At 54.0% G+C, this 15,990-nt stretch overlaps 2 protein-coding genes across 2 annotated transcripts; both read right to left on the bottom strand.

The window, feature by feature from the left end:
- Positions 1-305: 305 nt before the first annotated feature.
- On the bottom strand, positions 306-2,986 carry NTF4 (neurotrophin 4). Its single transcript, XM_021681259.2, has 3 exons — positions 2,607-2,986; positions 2,057-2,186; positions 306-1,220 (listed from the first exon to the last, which is right to left on the bottom strand). The coding sequence occupies exons 2-3, from the start codon at positions 2,159-2,161 to the stop codon at positions 573-575; spliced, it is 753 nt and encodes a 250-aa protein (XP_021536934.2). The 5' UTR covers positions 2,162-2,186; positions 2,607-2,986; the 3' UTR covers positions 306-572.
- Positions 2,987-7,108: 4,122 nt separating this feature from the next.
- KCNA7 (potassium voltage-gated channel subfamily A member 7) lies at positions 7,109-9,458 on the bottom strand. Its single transcript, XM_021681260.2, has 2 exons — positions 8,889-9,458; positions 7,109-7,924 (listed from the first exon to the last, which is right to left on the bottom strand). Exons 1-2 carry the CDS (start codon positions 9,441-9,443, stop codon positions 7,109-7,111), a joined length of 1,371 nt encoding a protein of 456 aa, XP_021536935.1. The 5' UTR covers positions 9,444-9,458.
- Positions 9,459-15,990: the final 6,532 nt, after the last annotated feature.

The following is a 15,990-nucleotide window of genomic DNA, read 5'->3' as shown; positions in this document are numbered from 1 at the left end:
TATCATTCAACCTTGCTTGTGCTCCTGTGATGGGTAGCTCACTGCCTCAAAAGAGAACATTCTAAGCCAACACTCGCCCCATATGACGAAGTAAGATTTCTCATTCAAACCCCAGTCCCCACCTAGTTGCTTACGTGTCCGTTTTTACACTCCCCCACCCACTTCTTGACATATCACTTCCTTGTCATTCTCTCCAGGGTGAGCAAGATGTCCTCTGAAATCAAGTGGTTAGCAACTTAGAAGCCGAGGTTCCTCTGATGGTTAAATCCACCAGAGTTGATCTGAAAAATTGTGTATTAGTGTTGATAAACAGTAGACACTCAGAAAATATTGAGTATTATCATCATCATTACCCTCAAGTTCATCCAGAAGAACTCCTATTCATCCTTCAAAACCCCATTTAGTTTCACCACCTGTCTTGCATCGATTGAGCTCTCCAACTCAGAAAGCTGTGATTTTGTGACCATTTCACAAGTTCCCAAACTGAGGCCCAGAGCAGCCAGGCCACCCCTGAGGTCCCTCAGCATCCAGCTGTCTTCTTCCTCTGCCTGCCCAGTTCCTGAGCATGGGCCTCAGGCCCGACCAGTCCGGCTGAGGAGCGTACAGACGCACGCAGTGTCAATTCGAATCCATCGCCAGCCTACACGGCCCTGGGCATCAGCAGTCAATGCCCGCACGTAGGACTGCTTGGCCTTACACTCAGACACCCAGTGCCTCCGGTCCACACCCCGGCACCCACCCCCACCCCCACCAGGGCCACTTTCCTCGGTGGCGCTGTCAGCCTTGCAGCGGGTCTCAAAGAAGTACTGGCGGAGGGGGCTGCCTCCAGCCGCAGGAACCTCGCCCAGCACCTCCACCTCACGCCCACGCAGGTCCACAGCTGTCCGGCGGTCTGTCACCCAGCCGCTGACCGCATCACACACAGCCAGCTCTCCCCGGCGACTTGCTGGTGCCGTCTCGCTCACCCCTCGCCGACTGCGGTTGGCGGGGCTGCCTGCTGGCTCCCCAAAGGCCCCGGCCTCCAGCAGGAAGAGTAGAGGGGGCCCAGCGGGGGCACCCTTGGACAGGACTACTCGGGGAGACAGGAGGTCCCACTCAGGGGCTAGAAATGGGGGCAGTGGTAAGGGTGGGGGATGGGGCTCCATTGGGACACTGGGGAGGAGGAAAAGGAGGAGGATGGGGAGGGAGCAGGAGGGGCTGGGGAGCATCTCGCCGAGCACCTGAGGATAGAGAGGGAAGCTGGGGTTAGAGATGAGGATAAAAACTTAGTGGGGGAGGGGGACAGAGGTTGGGAACTCCAGGGGGACCTGAATTCCAGAACCATGGGGAGGCCCTTGTTCTAGAACCTTGGAGGGACCTTATATTCTAGGACTTAGATAACACCCAACTTCTAGATTAATCATAATTATTCTACTACTATTGCTAATAATAGCCAACAAATCAGCAAATGGAGAAATACTGGCTCAGAGAGGTGAGCCAGATCCCACAGCCAGCAAATGCCAGAAGTAGGACTTGAGCCCTGTCAGAGCAACTCCACCCTGCATCCTACCCCTACCTACAACCCTGAGGGACCCTAAGTCCTACAGCCTAGAGGAGGTTTGAGGTTCCAAAATTCTGAGAAAAGCCATGTTCTGGTATCCTAGCAAGACCCAAGTTCAGCTCAAAACTGCCACTGAGAAGGCAAGACATTTCCTCTCCTGTGTGGGGCCTCAGTTTCCCTGTCCAAGAAATAAACCAGGGGGGACACGTGGGTGGCTCAGTTGGTAAAGCGTCCGTCTGCCTTCGGCTCAGGTCATGATCCCAGGGTCCTGGGATTGCGTCCTCCCTCAGGCTCCCTGCTCAGCGGGGAGCCTGCTTCTCCCTCTGCCTGCCACTCCCCCTGCTTGTGCTGGCTCTGACAAGTAAATAAATAAAATCTTAAAAAAAAAAAAAAAATGAACCAGGGGCTGGGAGATAGTGGTGAGGGTGGGGATCCTATAGTTTCTCTGCAATATTCTGGAAGTCTGTGGTTCTGGGAAAGTGGTGTGGAGAGAAGTGGGAAGCAGCAGGTGGTTACCAGACCTGTCAGCACCTCCTCCACCTCCAGGCTCCAGTGCTGGGGGCCCCCAGGCTCTGGGGGGGCCCCTGTGGGGGACACAGGTGGTCCCCTCTTTCCTGACATCTCAGGGGAGGGAAGGGGCAGCCACCTAGGGGGAAAAGGGAACAGGCAGGTTGTGTGGGCAAGTGGGGGAGGGAACCTGAGCACTCCCCTTCCCAGTGTTCCTCTTAAAGTGTAGGGTACCCAAGAGTCAAGGCCGCGCCCCCTTTCCAGAGGCCCCTTCCTTGACCAGGTGATGGCTCCTGGCTGGGATGGGAAGCAGATGGGGGAGGTGAAGGGAGGGGCGGGGGGGGGGGGGGAGGGGGGGGGGGGGATAGAGGAGGCTGGAAAAGATTACATCCTCCATGGCCCATTCATCTCCCAGACAGGGCGGGGGTGGCGCGGATCTGGACACCCGGGTCCCTGAGGGCCCACACTCAAGAAGCCCTGGGTCCCTGAGGCTGCTTCCTGGAATGTTCTATCCTCACAGGACAGGCCGGGGCCCGTCCAAGACTTCTACCGCACATACCTGGAGTAGCTGCCTGCCTTGGCTCCGAGATGGGAAAATGGAAAGAAGGCTGTGAAGGGACCCAACTGCGCCGATCCAACCAGGACCAGAAGTCGGCTACCTCCTCTCTCAGACCAGAAGTGCCGGTTCCGTGCCTCCTCCTCCTCCTTCAGGAGGCCAGATCCCCAGCTCCCTCCCTCCCATGCTGGAGTCCAGACACCCAGCGCCCTCCTCCCTCAGACCTGGGAGTTCTGGAGTTCAGGACTCTCTTCCCCAGGTATCCAGAATGACGTACTCCCAGCCCCCTTCTCCCAAAGAAGATTTGGCCTGGGGGTCTGGTCTCCTGAGATCCCGCTGGGGGTAAGCGGCTGCGTATCTGGAGGACTCCGCTCCTGCCTCAGTTTCCTCCGCCAAGCCCCGCCCCCGATGGCCCCGCCCCCGTCCCTCCCTACCCGGGGGCAGGGCGACCGGGACGCCGGAATCCCGGCGGGGAGGAGGCGCGGAGGCTCTTACCTGGGGCGCCCTCTTCGGCTCCTCCGCTGCCCGGGCACGGCGCGGCTCCTCCTCCCGCTCGCTGGCTGCAGGGACGCCCGCTCGCCCGCCGGCTCCTCGCGGCACACTCTCCGGGGGGCCCGGGCGGGGGCGGGGCGGGGCGGCGCCCGACGGCGGAGGAGGGGCCGGGGGATCCCGCCTTCCACGCGCGAGCCGAGACCTCGGCAGCCCGGCCTGGCTCGCTCAGCTCCTGGCCCGCCTCAGCCCCGGGAGGCCAGGCGCCAAACCCCTGCTCCCTCAGACGCGGGAGTCCCGGCCCCCAGCCCCCTCCTCCCTCAGACCCGGGAGTCCTCCCCCCCAGCCCCTCCTCCTTCAGACTCGGGAGTCCTCATCCCCAGTCCCATCCTCCCTCAGACCCAGGAGTCCTGACCAGCAGCTCCCTCTTTCCTTAGAGCCAGGAGTCTGGGCCTGAGATTTCTTTGCATTCTTTTGCCAATTAAGTGTCAATCTCTGGGCAGATTCCCACCCTCTGCTCTCATCCCCACTTTCCCAGGAGCCCTAGGCCAGACATTAACCAGCTGGACTTGGGCAGTGATAAGACCCGAGGCCCTGGGAGACAGTGGATATGGGGGGGTTCTCCCACAGAGTCCTCTCTGCTGGAATTTCCTGGGTGGGGACTGGGGAGAAGGTCTGTCCTGAGCTCAGATAAGAGAAATTCAAGGTATTATTGGACTTGGAGATAGACAAGGATTTGATGTGGGAACACAATGACCTGCTCAGAGAAAAAAAAATGAATAGTGACAAAGGGAGATGGGAAAGGCACAGAAATGGAGAGAAAGGGGGGACAGAAACCCAGAGAGAGGACAGACCACTTGAGAGAAGGGGACAGAATCTCAGGAGAGGGACAGAAACCCAGTGAGAAGAGAGAGACCCTAAGACAGACTGAGGTCAGTTGGAGTTGGAGTCCCAGGCCCTTCACCCCTCCCCCGGAGCTATTTCAGTAGGAAAGGTGATACCCATCTTGGGAGGGGCGGGGGGTCATCCCATACCCCTCCCTCAACCTAAATATAGCATGGTAAGGTGGCAGGAAGGGTGTCCCCGGATTAGGGTGTTCCCCTCTCCTGTTCCCCATCCCAGCAAGGCAACGTAGAAGGCTGTAGAAGGTGGCTGTGGGTTGTTTATTGAGGGTGGGGGAGGGGCACTTCCCCATCTGAGTGTCCCCTCGGATCACCTCCCTGACCTCTCCACACTGCCCCCCCCACTCCTAAGCAGCCAACAGGTCCCACCCCCTACCAGAGAGACCCTGTGTGACTTCCAGTCCCTGATGGGGTAGTACAGGTGAGTTTTCAAAGAAAAGTAGAACAGTTTGTGCACCCCTCCTCTTTCTTTGGGTCTCTGTCCCCTCTCCCTCTCTGTCTGGGCCTCTACCCCCTTCCCTCTCTCTGGATCTCTGACCTCTCCTCTCTGGTTGCCTTCCCAGCCTCTGTGGATCTCTGTCCTCCCCCTCCCAGGCCACTGCCCTCCTGCTCTCCCTCCTTCCCTTGGGTGTCCTCTCTCCAGGTCTTGGCCCCTCTCTGCATGTCTCCCCTCCTCTTCGGGTCTCCATGCTGGGTCCCAGACTCTGCTTTGTGTTTGCCACTGTGAGGGGGGTCTGTCTCCATTTCTGTCTCCAGATGTGCCTTTCCATTTCAGAGGGAAGGGACCACCTATAGATTCTATGGCTTTCGACCTTTATAAAACTCTTCCCACCATCTGTACCTTCTTCCGTCACTCTGTATAAAAAGGGGGTTGGATTAAATTGGGCGTTTCCAGACTGAATTCCTTAGCTGCATTTTGAGTTGCCAAGGAGGACTCCATAGATGTGTGTGTCCCTCAAACCAGGTCCCTTCTGATGTGCCACACTGCATCAAAGTAAGATTTCATTTGACCCAAAAAGGGAGGGGGGCAATAGCTAAAAATAACAACAACAACACTCTGTAAACCACTGGTTTTAATAAATTAATACAAGTAAAGTACTTTGGATGATGCTTTGGCACATAGGAAGCCCTATATGTTAGTGATTGAAGCATCCTGCTCTCCTTCCTCCTCCAAATGCCCTTTTAGTACTGAAAGCCCTCTGAAAATGTTTGGCTTCCTGCCCTTGGGTCCCACCCTCCCCTCTGAGCCTCAGTTTCTTTGTGAGAAACGAGGCTGGACAATACCAGCAGGCTGATGGGACAGGTGGGGTCAGGCAGCCTGCCATAAATCCTCGCTCAAGGGGATGTGCCACGGGACCCTGGGAAGCCACTCCCATGCTCTAAGATTCTGGTTTCTCCCCTGGAAAATAGAGTGGGCTCCCCAGTTGGTCTGACATCCTTCCTGAGCTGTGGGAAGATAGGGTGGTGCTCCTTGATTTGGGATCTCTTCGTGATTCCATGGAAGAGAGACTATGTATCTCTTGGGTTCAGAGGCACTGACTTTTTCTGCCTATTCCTTTTTTGGTTATCTTTCTCGGGGGTGCTCTGGTCTGGCTCCAAACTCTGGTGTCTGTCCCTCTCTGGGTGCCTGACACACACCCCCATCTCCATCTCCCACTCTTGGTCTCTATCTCCCTTTCTCTTTGGAGTTTCTGACCCCCTTCCTCTGGGTCTCTGTCTCCCCATCTCTCTGGGTCTTTGTCTTCGTCTCCTTCTCCCTAAATCTCTCTTCCTCCCTCTTTGGGTCCTTGCTACCTCTTCTCTGGGTTTCTGTCTCTTTCTTTCTCTGAGTTTTTATCACTCCCGAGGTCTCTGTCCCCCCTCCTCGCCCCCATCATGCCTGTACAAAGTACATTCTCCCCCTTTCCCCTTCCCTTGTGGCTCTGATCTCCATGGTCAGAAGCAAAACCGTAGGGAAGGACAGATAGAGAAGGTATGAATGGCAAAATGAAGCAGGTGTGGAGCCAATGGAAAGAGTGTCTACATCTTCCTAGCTCACCCGGAGGCCCTCTGCATGAACAACTGAATCAAGGGATCCAGCACCCAGCCCTGCCCCTTAGAGTAAGTGATGCTGGGCAAGTCAGTTCAGTTTGTCTCGCAGAGTCCATAATACCACACTTGCCTCCTGATACATGATTCCTCCCCGGTGTTGTTATTCTTGGGTCCTGGTGCTACCGCTAAATGCAAAACAAACCAACATGGCCCTATGGAGTCCATATGCACAGTCCAACTCAACCTAACATTCCTACAGGACTCACAATGACACAGCTTGGGGTAACTCACCTCAGCATAGCCCTACAAGACTCACATGGTTATACAGTTCAATATGATTCATCTCAGTGTAGCCCCCAAAACTTCCAGCGACACTACTCTACACAATCAACCCAACAGAACCCTGGAAGACTCATACTGTCATACATTCCAACCCAACTTAACCTAACGTGACCTAGAAAGCTCACATTCAATCACTTGACTCTTCGTATTTCTACATGACTCACAAGTTCACAGAACCTAAAATAACAAAGCCCTAGAAGAATCGCGAAGCCACACAATTTCCAACATGTCTCAACTCAACTCCACAACACCATGCATGAACACGCACACAGTCCCAACAATGCCATGGGTGACCACCTAACTTGATCCAAAATGGTCCTAGGGGGACTCATAAAGCCACAGAATCCTGCACAATGCAAGGGGACAAGACTCACGCAGACTCAACAACACAGCCCAACCCAATGAGGACCTAAAAAACAAAACTATGTGATCAAATCTATCTCAACACTTGACCACGAAAGGCTCCATAAATCTTGCACAACCCAATGTAGTACAAACCAATGGAGCCTCCCCATCAACTCATTATAACCCACTGCCATTCACCGTCACTTAAGGAAGCACCCACAGGAGCTACCAAACCACAACTCAAGACCCAACAAGACTCAGTGTTCCCCAACTCATCACCACTTAACCTAGTTCTTCCTAAACCCAACCCCCTCCCCCTAACCTTCCCTTCTATCCCTCCCTCCCTCCCTCCCTCCCTCCAAGGAAACGTAAGGTCCTGCAGACCTCAACTGTCCCTCACACTTCGGTGACCATGTGTTTCCCAGGGGGGGCCCAGAGTGGAGGTGGTAGCTCAGGCATCTCTCCATCCATCAATCCCCCATTGACCTTTCCCTCCAGTGGGCCACAGGGCTGCGTGTCCACATGGCTGTACATCCCAGCCTCTTCGCCCTCTGTCTCCCGGTGGTAAAAGTAGCTGAAGTTGGAGACAATGACCGGAACGGGCAGGGAAATGGTCAGCACTCCAGCGATGGCGCACAGAGAGCCCACTATTTTGCCACCCACAGTGACGGGTGCCATGTCTCCATAGCCAACTGTGGTCATGGTGACCACCGCCCACCAAAAGGACTCAGGGATGCTGGTGAAATGGGAGTCTTCCCGGTCGACCTCAGCAAAGTAGACTGCACTGGAGAAGAGGACCACACCGATGAAGAGGAAGAAGATGAGGAGACCCAGCTCACGCATGGAGGCCCGTAGTGTCTGGCCCAAGATCTGCAGGCCCTTTGAGTGCCGGGACAGCTTGAAGATTCGGAAGACGCGCACCAGTCGGATGACTCGTAGGATGGCCAGTGACATGGCCTGCTGGCCCACACCCCGATGCCTGGCTAGCTCGGTGCCTAGCGCCACAAAGTAGGGGAGGATGGCCACAAAATCGATGAGGTTCATCACGTTCTTGAAAAAGGCCGCCTTGCTTGGGCAGGCTGCTAGGCGCACCAGTAGCTCAAAGGAGAACCAACAGATACACAACGTCTCCACCACAAAGAACGGGTCATCGAAGGGCATGCGAGACAGAGGTCCAGGCACTGGGCTGGAGCCATTCAGCCGAGCGGGGAACTGCAGGGAGGAAGGGGTTCAGAGAGGACCACACCAGGGCTGGGACACACTGGAATAGCCACATTTGTGATTTAAATGTCCAACTACTTCTGTACAAATTGGTCAGCAGTCATTGCCCCCAGGCCTCCAGTGACCCAGCTGTTCTAGATTTCTTTCCGGAACCCTAAGGATCATGCCTGCGTGGCTGACTTTACAGTCCCTGATCCTTCACTGGTGGGGACTCCTGAAATGGTGCCTGAGTGAGGCTCCATCTCTTCCTTCCCAAAGTCCCACCCCCATCTTTGATTTTCCATATGGGGGAGGGTCGCCACCCAGGTCCCACTTCCTTGCGCTCTGCCCTCCCTAACCCCAGTCCAGACTACAACGGCTAAAGACCTTCTTTATACACCAAACCCTGGGGCCGCTGCTCTCATGGCCCTCAGCCTGACTTTATTTGTGACGGATTCTTCCTACCTCGGCCCTCTGTCTCCAGCTCCCCCAAGTTCCACTCTCACCACCTCCAGCCCATCTTTCTATTGGTTACTGCCAGCCGCACTGACCCTTGATTTTTCAGTCTCTCAGCCCTCCGCTTCATTTCTTAACGTCCCGGTCTTCCCGCCCTCCCGCCCTCGGCAAGCCATTTTCTCACCTGTCTCAACCCCGCCCTGCAATAGGGAGGTCCTCCCAGTCAGAGCCTCAGGCCCCGTCCCCATGAGGCTATCCCTTCCCCGCCCCCAACCCGCCTTTAAAAGGGTAGATTCCTCCCCTCCCTCCGCCCCCCCGACCCCCGGTCAGGCCCTGTCCCTGGGTTGTCCACCTCTCGAGACCCTTGCCCCACCTATGATTGGCCTGTCTCCCAACAAGCCCCTCAATGCCCCGCCCACCCACAGCCGGGCCCCTCCTTCCTGAGAGGCCCCGCCTCCCAGCCTCCCCGCTCGGCTCCTCCCGAGCCCCGCCTCTCTCCACCCAGGCCCCGCCCCCTCACCGGGCCAGCAGCCGCTACCGCAGCGAGCCCCGGGTTGTGGCGGTCGTCGCGGAAGTCCGGCAGCGTCTCGAGGCAGAAGACGACGATGGAGACGAGGATGACGAGCACGGAGACGACGGCGAGCACGCGCGCGGCCTGCGAACTCTCGGGGAACTCGAAGAGCAGCCAGAGCTGGCGCGCGAAGGCGCGGCGGGGTAGGGGGCGCTCGGGCGGCACGGGGCAGCCCTCGTCCTCGCGCAGGCGCGCCAGCGCCGCCGTGCCCAGCCCGTAAAAGGCCACCTCCTCCAGGAAGACGTCGAGCGGCACGTGCGCCGGCCGCCGCAGCCGCCCGCCAGACTGGTAGTAGTAGAGCACCGCGTCGAAGCTGGGCCGGTGCCGGTCAAAGAAGTACTCGCGGCGCGCGCCGTCGTAGAAGCGGCCGCGACGCGCCGGGTCCCCTAGCAGCGTGTCCGGGAAGCGGCCCAGGGTGCGCGCCCGCGTCTCGAAACGCAGCCCGGCCACGTTGAGCACCACCCGCTCGCAGCAGCCGCACGGCGGCGGGCACCGCGGCTCCATGGCGCGCGCAGCCCCGGCGACCCGCGGACGGACGTGTGGCCCCGACGCCCGACCCGGCCCGGCCCGGCCCCGCCTCGGCCGCCGCCGCCGCCGCCGCCCCAGCCTGGTGTCCGGTGTCCACGCGTAAAAATAGCCCGGCCGTCCGGCCAGGGCGCGGGGGAGGGGGCGCCTGACCCCAGCGGGGCAGAGGGCGGCCGCGCGCCCTCTGCCGGGGTGCCCGCCCCTTCCCCCCGCCGCCGTTCCCCGCGCCCATCCGGCTCTCGGGTCCCCTTTCCCTCTGTGCCGCGTCTCTCCGGGTGTCCGTGTGTGTGTCTCTCGTCTCTTTTTTACGAATATCTGAGCCCCTCTGTTGGAGTCACAAACTTCCACGTCTTTCTCGTTATCTTGTATGTCTGCGTCTTCATTTTGAGTCTCTGTCAAGGGATGTATCTTTGAGTATCTCTATGGGTCAGTTATCTCTGAGTTTTGCCATTCTAGAGGACTCTGTATTTGGAGGTCTCTGTCAGTTGTCTGTGTCTTGGTCTCTCTGCATCTCCGTCTTTGACTCTTGTTTCTTAGGGGCGTGTCTCCATTTATCTCTGTCTCCCTTGGTCTCTGTCTCTCCCCTCTGCCGGGATCTCTTCTCATTATCTCTTAGCCCTCTGTGTCTCTGTCCCTGGGTTTCCCTGGGGCTCCCCTTGGGTCTCTTTGCCTGTATTCCTGAAGTATTGTGAGTTTCTGTCTCAGGGCCTCCGGAGGACTCAGGGTCTCTGGAGTCATATCTCTGACTCTCTTTCTGACCATAACGGTAGGTCGGCTCTGCCACTGCCCTGGTGGTTGCCCCATCCTGGAGATGCTCCAGCAGCTGCAAGCCATGATCATGTGCGCCCCACACCCCGTTCCCTCATCAAGGTCTCCACCTGTATTGGAGGTCAGACATTCGGAGACCCAGTGAAGCCTGAGTAGCCCTGGGTAGAGCAGGAGGAGGCCGGGCCTGCCAGGAACAGGTGGAGGGTGGGCTGGGGAGATGACGCAGAGTCACTCGAAGGGACTAAAGGACAGACAGACGATGGCCTTCCAGCCACCGGTGTCCTATGACACCCGCGTAAAAATAGCCCCATCTGATGGGCTTGGGGGGAAGTGGTGGGGATTGGTTACCGGGACTCAGGGGAGTGGGGTCCCGAGCGCCCTCTGCTGGGCAAGTGCAGAGAAACACGAAGGTTATGACTCCCTGCGAATGCTGGCACCCTTTTTCTTCTGTCTGCAATTTCTGGGAAGCTGTGTCACCATCCCTCTGGATTTCTGGGTCCCTCTCTCCGGGTCTCTACCCTCCCTTTGTCTGTGTCTATGTTTATGCCATTTTCAGAGCCCACAGAGAGACCCCTATCTTTGTGGGTCTCTGAACTCTGTGTGAACTGGTCCTTTCTTCCTGCCGCCGTCTTACACCCTCCTACCTGCAATGGGTGCACCTTCTTTCCGTTTCTTTTTTCTTTTTTTTTTCTCCTTGCTGTTTCCAGACCATCCATTCTTCCTCCTTCAGCTCCTCTGACTTTTTTTTTTTTAAGCTCTACGCCTAATGTGGGGCTTGAACTCACAACCCAGAGGTCAAGAGTCGCATGCTCTACTGAGCCAGCCAGGCGCCCCCTCCCTCAGCTCCTTTGAAGCTCAAGCTATCCATGGACACTTCCCATCCTCCCATACTGAACTTATCCCTTTCTCTCTGGCCACTCCTGCTCTTTCATGGAAGGTTTTAGATCCTGGCTCCCTATCCCTCATTCTTTTTTTTTTTTTTAAGATTTTATTTATTTATTTATTTGAGAGAAAGAGAGAGAGGCAGAGAAACAGCATGAGAGGGGAGAGGGTCAGAGGGAGAAGCAGGCTCCCTGCTGAGCCGGGAGCCCGATGTGGGACTCGATCCCAGGACTCCGGGATCATGACCTGAGCCGAAGGCAGTTGCTTAACAACTGAGCCACCCAGGCGCCCCCCTATCCCTCATTCTAAAGCTACTGTCCTAATCCTTAGTGATTTCATTATCCCCACAGATGATCCTACTAAAACCTGACTTGTAACTGGATTGTCTTTTCCAAAAAGGAACCCATTTCTTGTCCTACATGGTAACCTTGAATCTTGCCACTCCCTATCTCATGGAGACCATGTCCCCAGGTTTTGGTGACTTCCCCAACTAACTCACCATCTTGAAAGGAACACCATATGATTTCCGAGGTTGGGTCATGAAAGGCAACTTTCGGCCCCACTCTTTTCCTTGGGACACTTGCACAGTCCAGATGGTGAGGTTCATGGGGAGAGGACCCTAGGTTACTGGCCCTCGGCCCTGTCTAAACTCACAGCTGTCCACCAGCATCAACCTTGTGAGTGACCATCTGAAGAAGCACATCCTCCTGCCCCATCCAGAGCATCCTGCTGATGCTCCTGGAGCAGAGATAAACCCTCCCTTGAGTCCCCTCCAATTCCTGCCCAGATTGCAGACGAGCAACCAAAATAAGTTATCTTTGTTGTTTTCAGCCATGCAGACTTTGGGTGGTTTGTTACAAACACTGTGGCAATAGATAACCCAAACCGGGCCTCTTGGTACTCCCGAGCCCACCATTTCCATCGATCTTGCTCACTGTCCTACCCAGCCATCTACTTTCTTTCTTCCTTTCTTTCTTTTCTTTCTTTCTCTCTTTTTTTTTTTTGAATGTTTTATGAAGCTACAATTCACATACCGTACAATTCACGCATTTAACCTGTATGACACAGTGGGCTTTTCATGTATTCCTAAGAGTTGTGCATCCATCACAACTTGAGGACATTTTTGTTAACCCCCAAAGAAGCTCTGCACCCCTTATCTGTCACTCAATCGTACCACCTGATTTCATGGTCATACCTTTGTCCTTTTCATTTACCAGTAATGACATTCCCTCCGAACTTTGTTTTTATACCATGCTTCTTTTCCCCATCAACTGCATTGAAAAACTTTCAAGCCTGCCAGCACCGACAGTGCATTGATCCTGTTACTTTTTCATTATCTCTGGCTCCCCCCACCTTGTCCTCCCTTCCCTCTTTCCCCTGCTGCCACTATTCCATGGGACACCAATAAAATCCGTCCCTTTTGGGCGCCTGGGTGGCTCAGTCAGTTAAACGTCTGCCTTCGACCCAGGTCATGATTCCAGGGTCCTGGGATCGAGTCTCCCTGCTCAGCTGGGAACCTGCTTCTCCCTCTCCCTCTGCCCCTCCACCCTGCTCATGCTCTATCTCTCTCAAATAAATAAAATCTTAAAAAAGAATAAAATTCCTCACTTTCCTGTATCTTTTTTAGATTTTTTTTAAATGTTTATTTATTTGAGAGAGAGCGAAAAAGAGAGTATGAGCAGGCGGGAGGGGCAGAAGGAGAGGGAGAAGCAGACTCCCCACTGAGCAGGGAGCCCGATGTGGGACTCGATCCCAGGACCCTGAGATCATGACCCGAGCTGAAGGCAGACGCTCAACCGACTGAGCCAACCTAGGCGCCCCACTTTCCCGTATCTTAAACTCCCTTGACTATGACCCCCTCCAGGGCACTGTTGTAGTCAAATTCTAACCCTGGTAAATCCTCTCATCTACTCTGTGCCTCCCTGCGGGGTGGGGGGCAGGGGGGATATGGCGGGGCTGGACCCTACATCCCAGCCCTGCCTGCGACCCTGCTACATGTCCCTCATCAGTGTACCCTCTGCTTCCCCAAGCTGGAAAAGGCAAGCAAGGAAATGAATTCTGTCCTGGAGCCTCCCTCCAGAAGGAACACAGCTCTGCGGTAGACCACTGGCCACCAGAACAGAATGAGAATAAATATGCATTGTTTTAAGCCACTAAATTTGTAGTAATTTGTTACAGCAGCAATAGGAAATAAACAGATTCTCCCATTCCTCCGTATCATTCCCTTCATTTCCATGTTATAATAACATCTTCGTTTGTTACTTTATTATTTTTTTAAGATTTTATTTATTTGAGGGGCGCCTGGGTGGCTCAGTTGTTAAGCGTCTGCCTTACGCTCGGGTTGTGACCCCAGGGTCCTGGGATCGAGCCCTGCATCGGGCTCCCTGCTCGGCGGGAAGCCTGCTTCTCCCTCTCCCACTCCCCCTGCTTGTGTTCCTTCTCTCACTGTCTCTCTCTCTGTGTCAAATAAATAAATAAAATATTTTTAAAAATAAAGATTTTATTTGAGAGAGAGCGCGCACGCATGCGATTTGCAAGAAGCAGAGGGGGGGAAGGGAGAAGCAGACTCCCCGCTGAGCAGGGAGCCCATCATGGGGCTCGATCCCAGGACCCCAGGATCACAACCCCCTAGCAGAAGGCAGCCATTTAACTGAGCCACCCAGGCATCCCACGACCTCAACATTTTTGAAGAATACTGGTCATTCAGGGGCGCCTGGGTGGCTCAGTCGTTAAGCGTCTGCCTTCGGCTCCGGTCATGATCCCAGGGTCCTGGGATCGAGCCCCGCATCGGGCTCCCTGCTCTGCGGGGAGCCTGTTTCTCTCTCTCCCACTCCCCCTGCTTGTGTTCCCTCTCTCGCTGTGTCTCTCTCTGCCAAATAAATAAATAAAATCTTAAAAAAAAAAAAAAGAATACTGGTCATTCATGTTGTAGCCTGCCCCAGTCATGTTGTGACTGGATAGAGATTATAGAGGTTTTTTTTGGGGGGGGGGGATACCACAGAAGTGAAATTCCCTTCTCATCATAACATATTGGAGGCACATGATATGTCTTACTTCAGGTGATGGCAACTTGGATCACTTGGTTAGGGTAGTATCTGCTGGGTTTCTCCACCGTAAAGCTATTATTTTCTGGCTGTAATTAATGAACATTTGGGGGAGCCATCTTTTTTGTTCCGTCAACTTTACTGAGGTTGAGCTGACACACCATAAAATTTACTCTTCATGGCATACACTTCTGAGTTCTGGCCAATGTCTACAGGGTCAAGTAACTGCCAGTGCAAATCAAGACATAGGGAAGTTCTAGCATTCCTTGAAAGTTGCCTCCAGCCCTGCCCTTTGTAGTCAACTGCTTCCCTACTTTCAGCTCCTGGAAACCACTGCTCTGTTTTCTCCCCCCTGCCCCATCCCTGCAGTTTTGCTGCTTCTGTTGCTTAGCATAATGCATCGAAGATTCATTCCTATTGTGTCAATCAGTCAGAACTATTCCAAGCCATGGATGGACGCTCATTTGTTATTCCATTCATTTGAGTTCTGTTTCGTTTTTTGGCGATTATGGATAAAGCTGTAATAAAAATCCATGTATCTGGTTTTGTGTGAACATGTTTTTAGGTCTCTTGAATAATTAGCTAAGAATGGGCTTGCTGGGTTGTATGATAAGTGGATGCTTAACTTTTTTTTTGCCATCAGGAGACAACTGTGTGTCATAAGAGGTTGTATCTTTTTTTTTTAAAAAGATTTTATTTATTTATTGGAGAGAGAGAGAGTGAGAGAGAGCATGAGAGGGGAAAGGGTCAGAGGGAGAAGCAGACTCCCCACCGAGCGGGGAGCCTGACACGGGGCTCGATCCCGGGACTCCAGGATCATGACCTGAGCCGAAGGCAGTCGCTTAACCAACTGAGCCACCCAGGCGCCCCAAGAGGTTGTATCTTAATATCTTTTTTCTTCTAAAGATTTTAGTTATTTATTTGACAGAGAGACAGAGCACACAAGCAGGGGGAGCAGCAGAGGGAGAGGGAGAAGCAGGCTCCCCACTGAGCAGGGAGCCCATTGCAGGACTGGATCCCAGGACCCCAGGGATCATGACCCTAGCTGAAGGCAGACGCTTAACCATCTGAGCCACCCAGGCGCCCCAGGAGAACACTGAAAAGAAAACTTTCTGGGCACCTGGGTGGCTCAGTCGGTTAAGCGCCTGCCTTTGGCTCAGGTCATGGACTTGGGATCCAGCTCCTTGTTAGGCTCCCTACTCAACGGGGATTCTGCTTCTCCCTCTCCCTCTGCCCCTCCCTCCCGCTCGTGCTCTCTCTCTCTCTCTCAAATGAATAAATAAAATCTTAAAAAAAGTAAAAATAAATAAGTAAAGAAAACTTTTTTCCTACCCTTAGCAAATACAGGGGAGCTTGAATTTGCAAGTCAGAGCCAGAGAGTTGGAACTATGCCACGTTGGATTAGATGCTTTCAAGACGAACATATAGATAAGATAGTAAAGAAAGATGTTGAGGAAGTTTCTTTCTTTTTAACAACATTTTCTAATTCCAGTTACTGGCAAAGAGTTCTGGCATCAGTGAATGGCAGCAACACTGTGGCGAGCATCTGCATTGTGTGGAGAGGTAGACTGGGACTTAATCCTTGGATTTAATAACAAGCTAATGTTAAAATCTTCTTTAAACATGGCATTTTGAACTAATTTCAGACTTACAGAAAAGTCGCAAACATAGAGTTCCCATGTATCCTTCACCCAGCTTCCGCAAAAGTCGCCTTCTTCCGTAACCATAGTACACTTATTTGTTAGGAAATACAATACTGTTAATCAATAATTCCACAAACTTTACTTGAATTTCACCAATTTTCCACGAATGTTCTTTTTCTGGTTCATGAT

This window comes from Neomonachus schauinslandi, chromosome 16 (genome assembly GCF_002201575.2).
Source record: "Neomonachus schauinslandi chromosome 16, ASM220157v2, whole genome shotgun sequence".
Taxonomy (NCBI): Eukaryota; Metazoa; Chordata; class Mammalia; order Carnivora; family Phocidae; genus Neomonachus; species Neomonachus schauinslandi.
Note: the sequence above shows the minus strand (reverse complement) of the source record. Positions and strands in the feature narration are given on the sequence as shown.

Coding starts and splice junctions, on each gene's coding strand:
- NTF4 (XM_021681259.2), bottom strand. CDS start 2,161: ATGTCAGGAAAGAGGGGACCACCTGTGTCCCCCACAGGGGCCCCCCCA. Junction 1,221..2,056: donor AGGAGGTGCTGACAGGTCTG/GTAACCACCTGC, acceptor CTCTATCCTCAG/GTGCTCGGCGAGATGCTCCC.
- KCNA7 (XM_021681260.2), bottom strand. CDS start 9,443: ATGGAGCCGCGGTGCCCGCCGCCGTGCGGCTGCTGCGAGCGGGTGGTG. Junction 7,925..8,888: donor CGGTAGCGGCTGCTGGCCCG/GTGAGGGGGCGG, acceptor TCCTCCCTGCAG/TTCCCCGCTCGGCTGAATGG.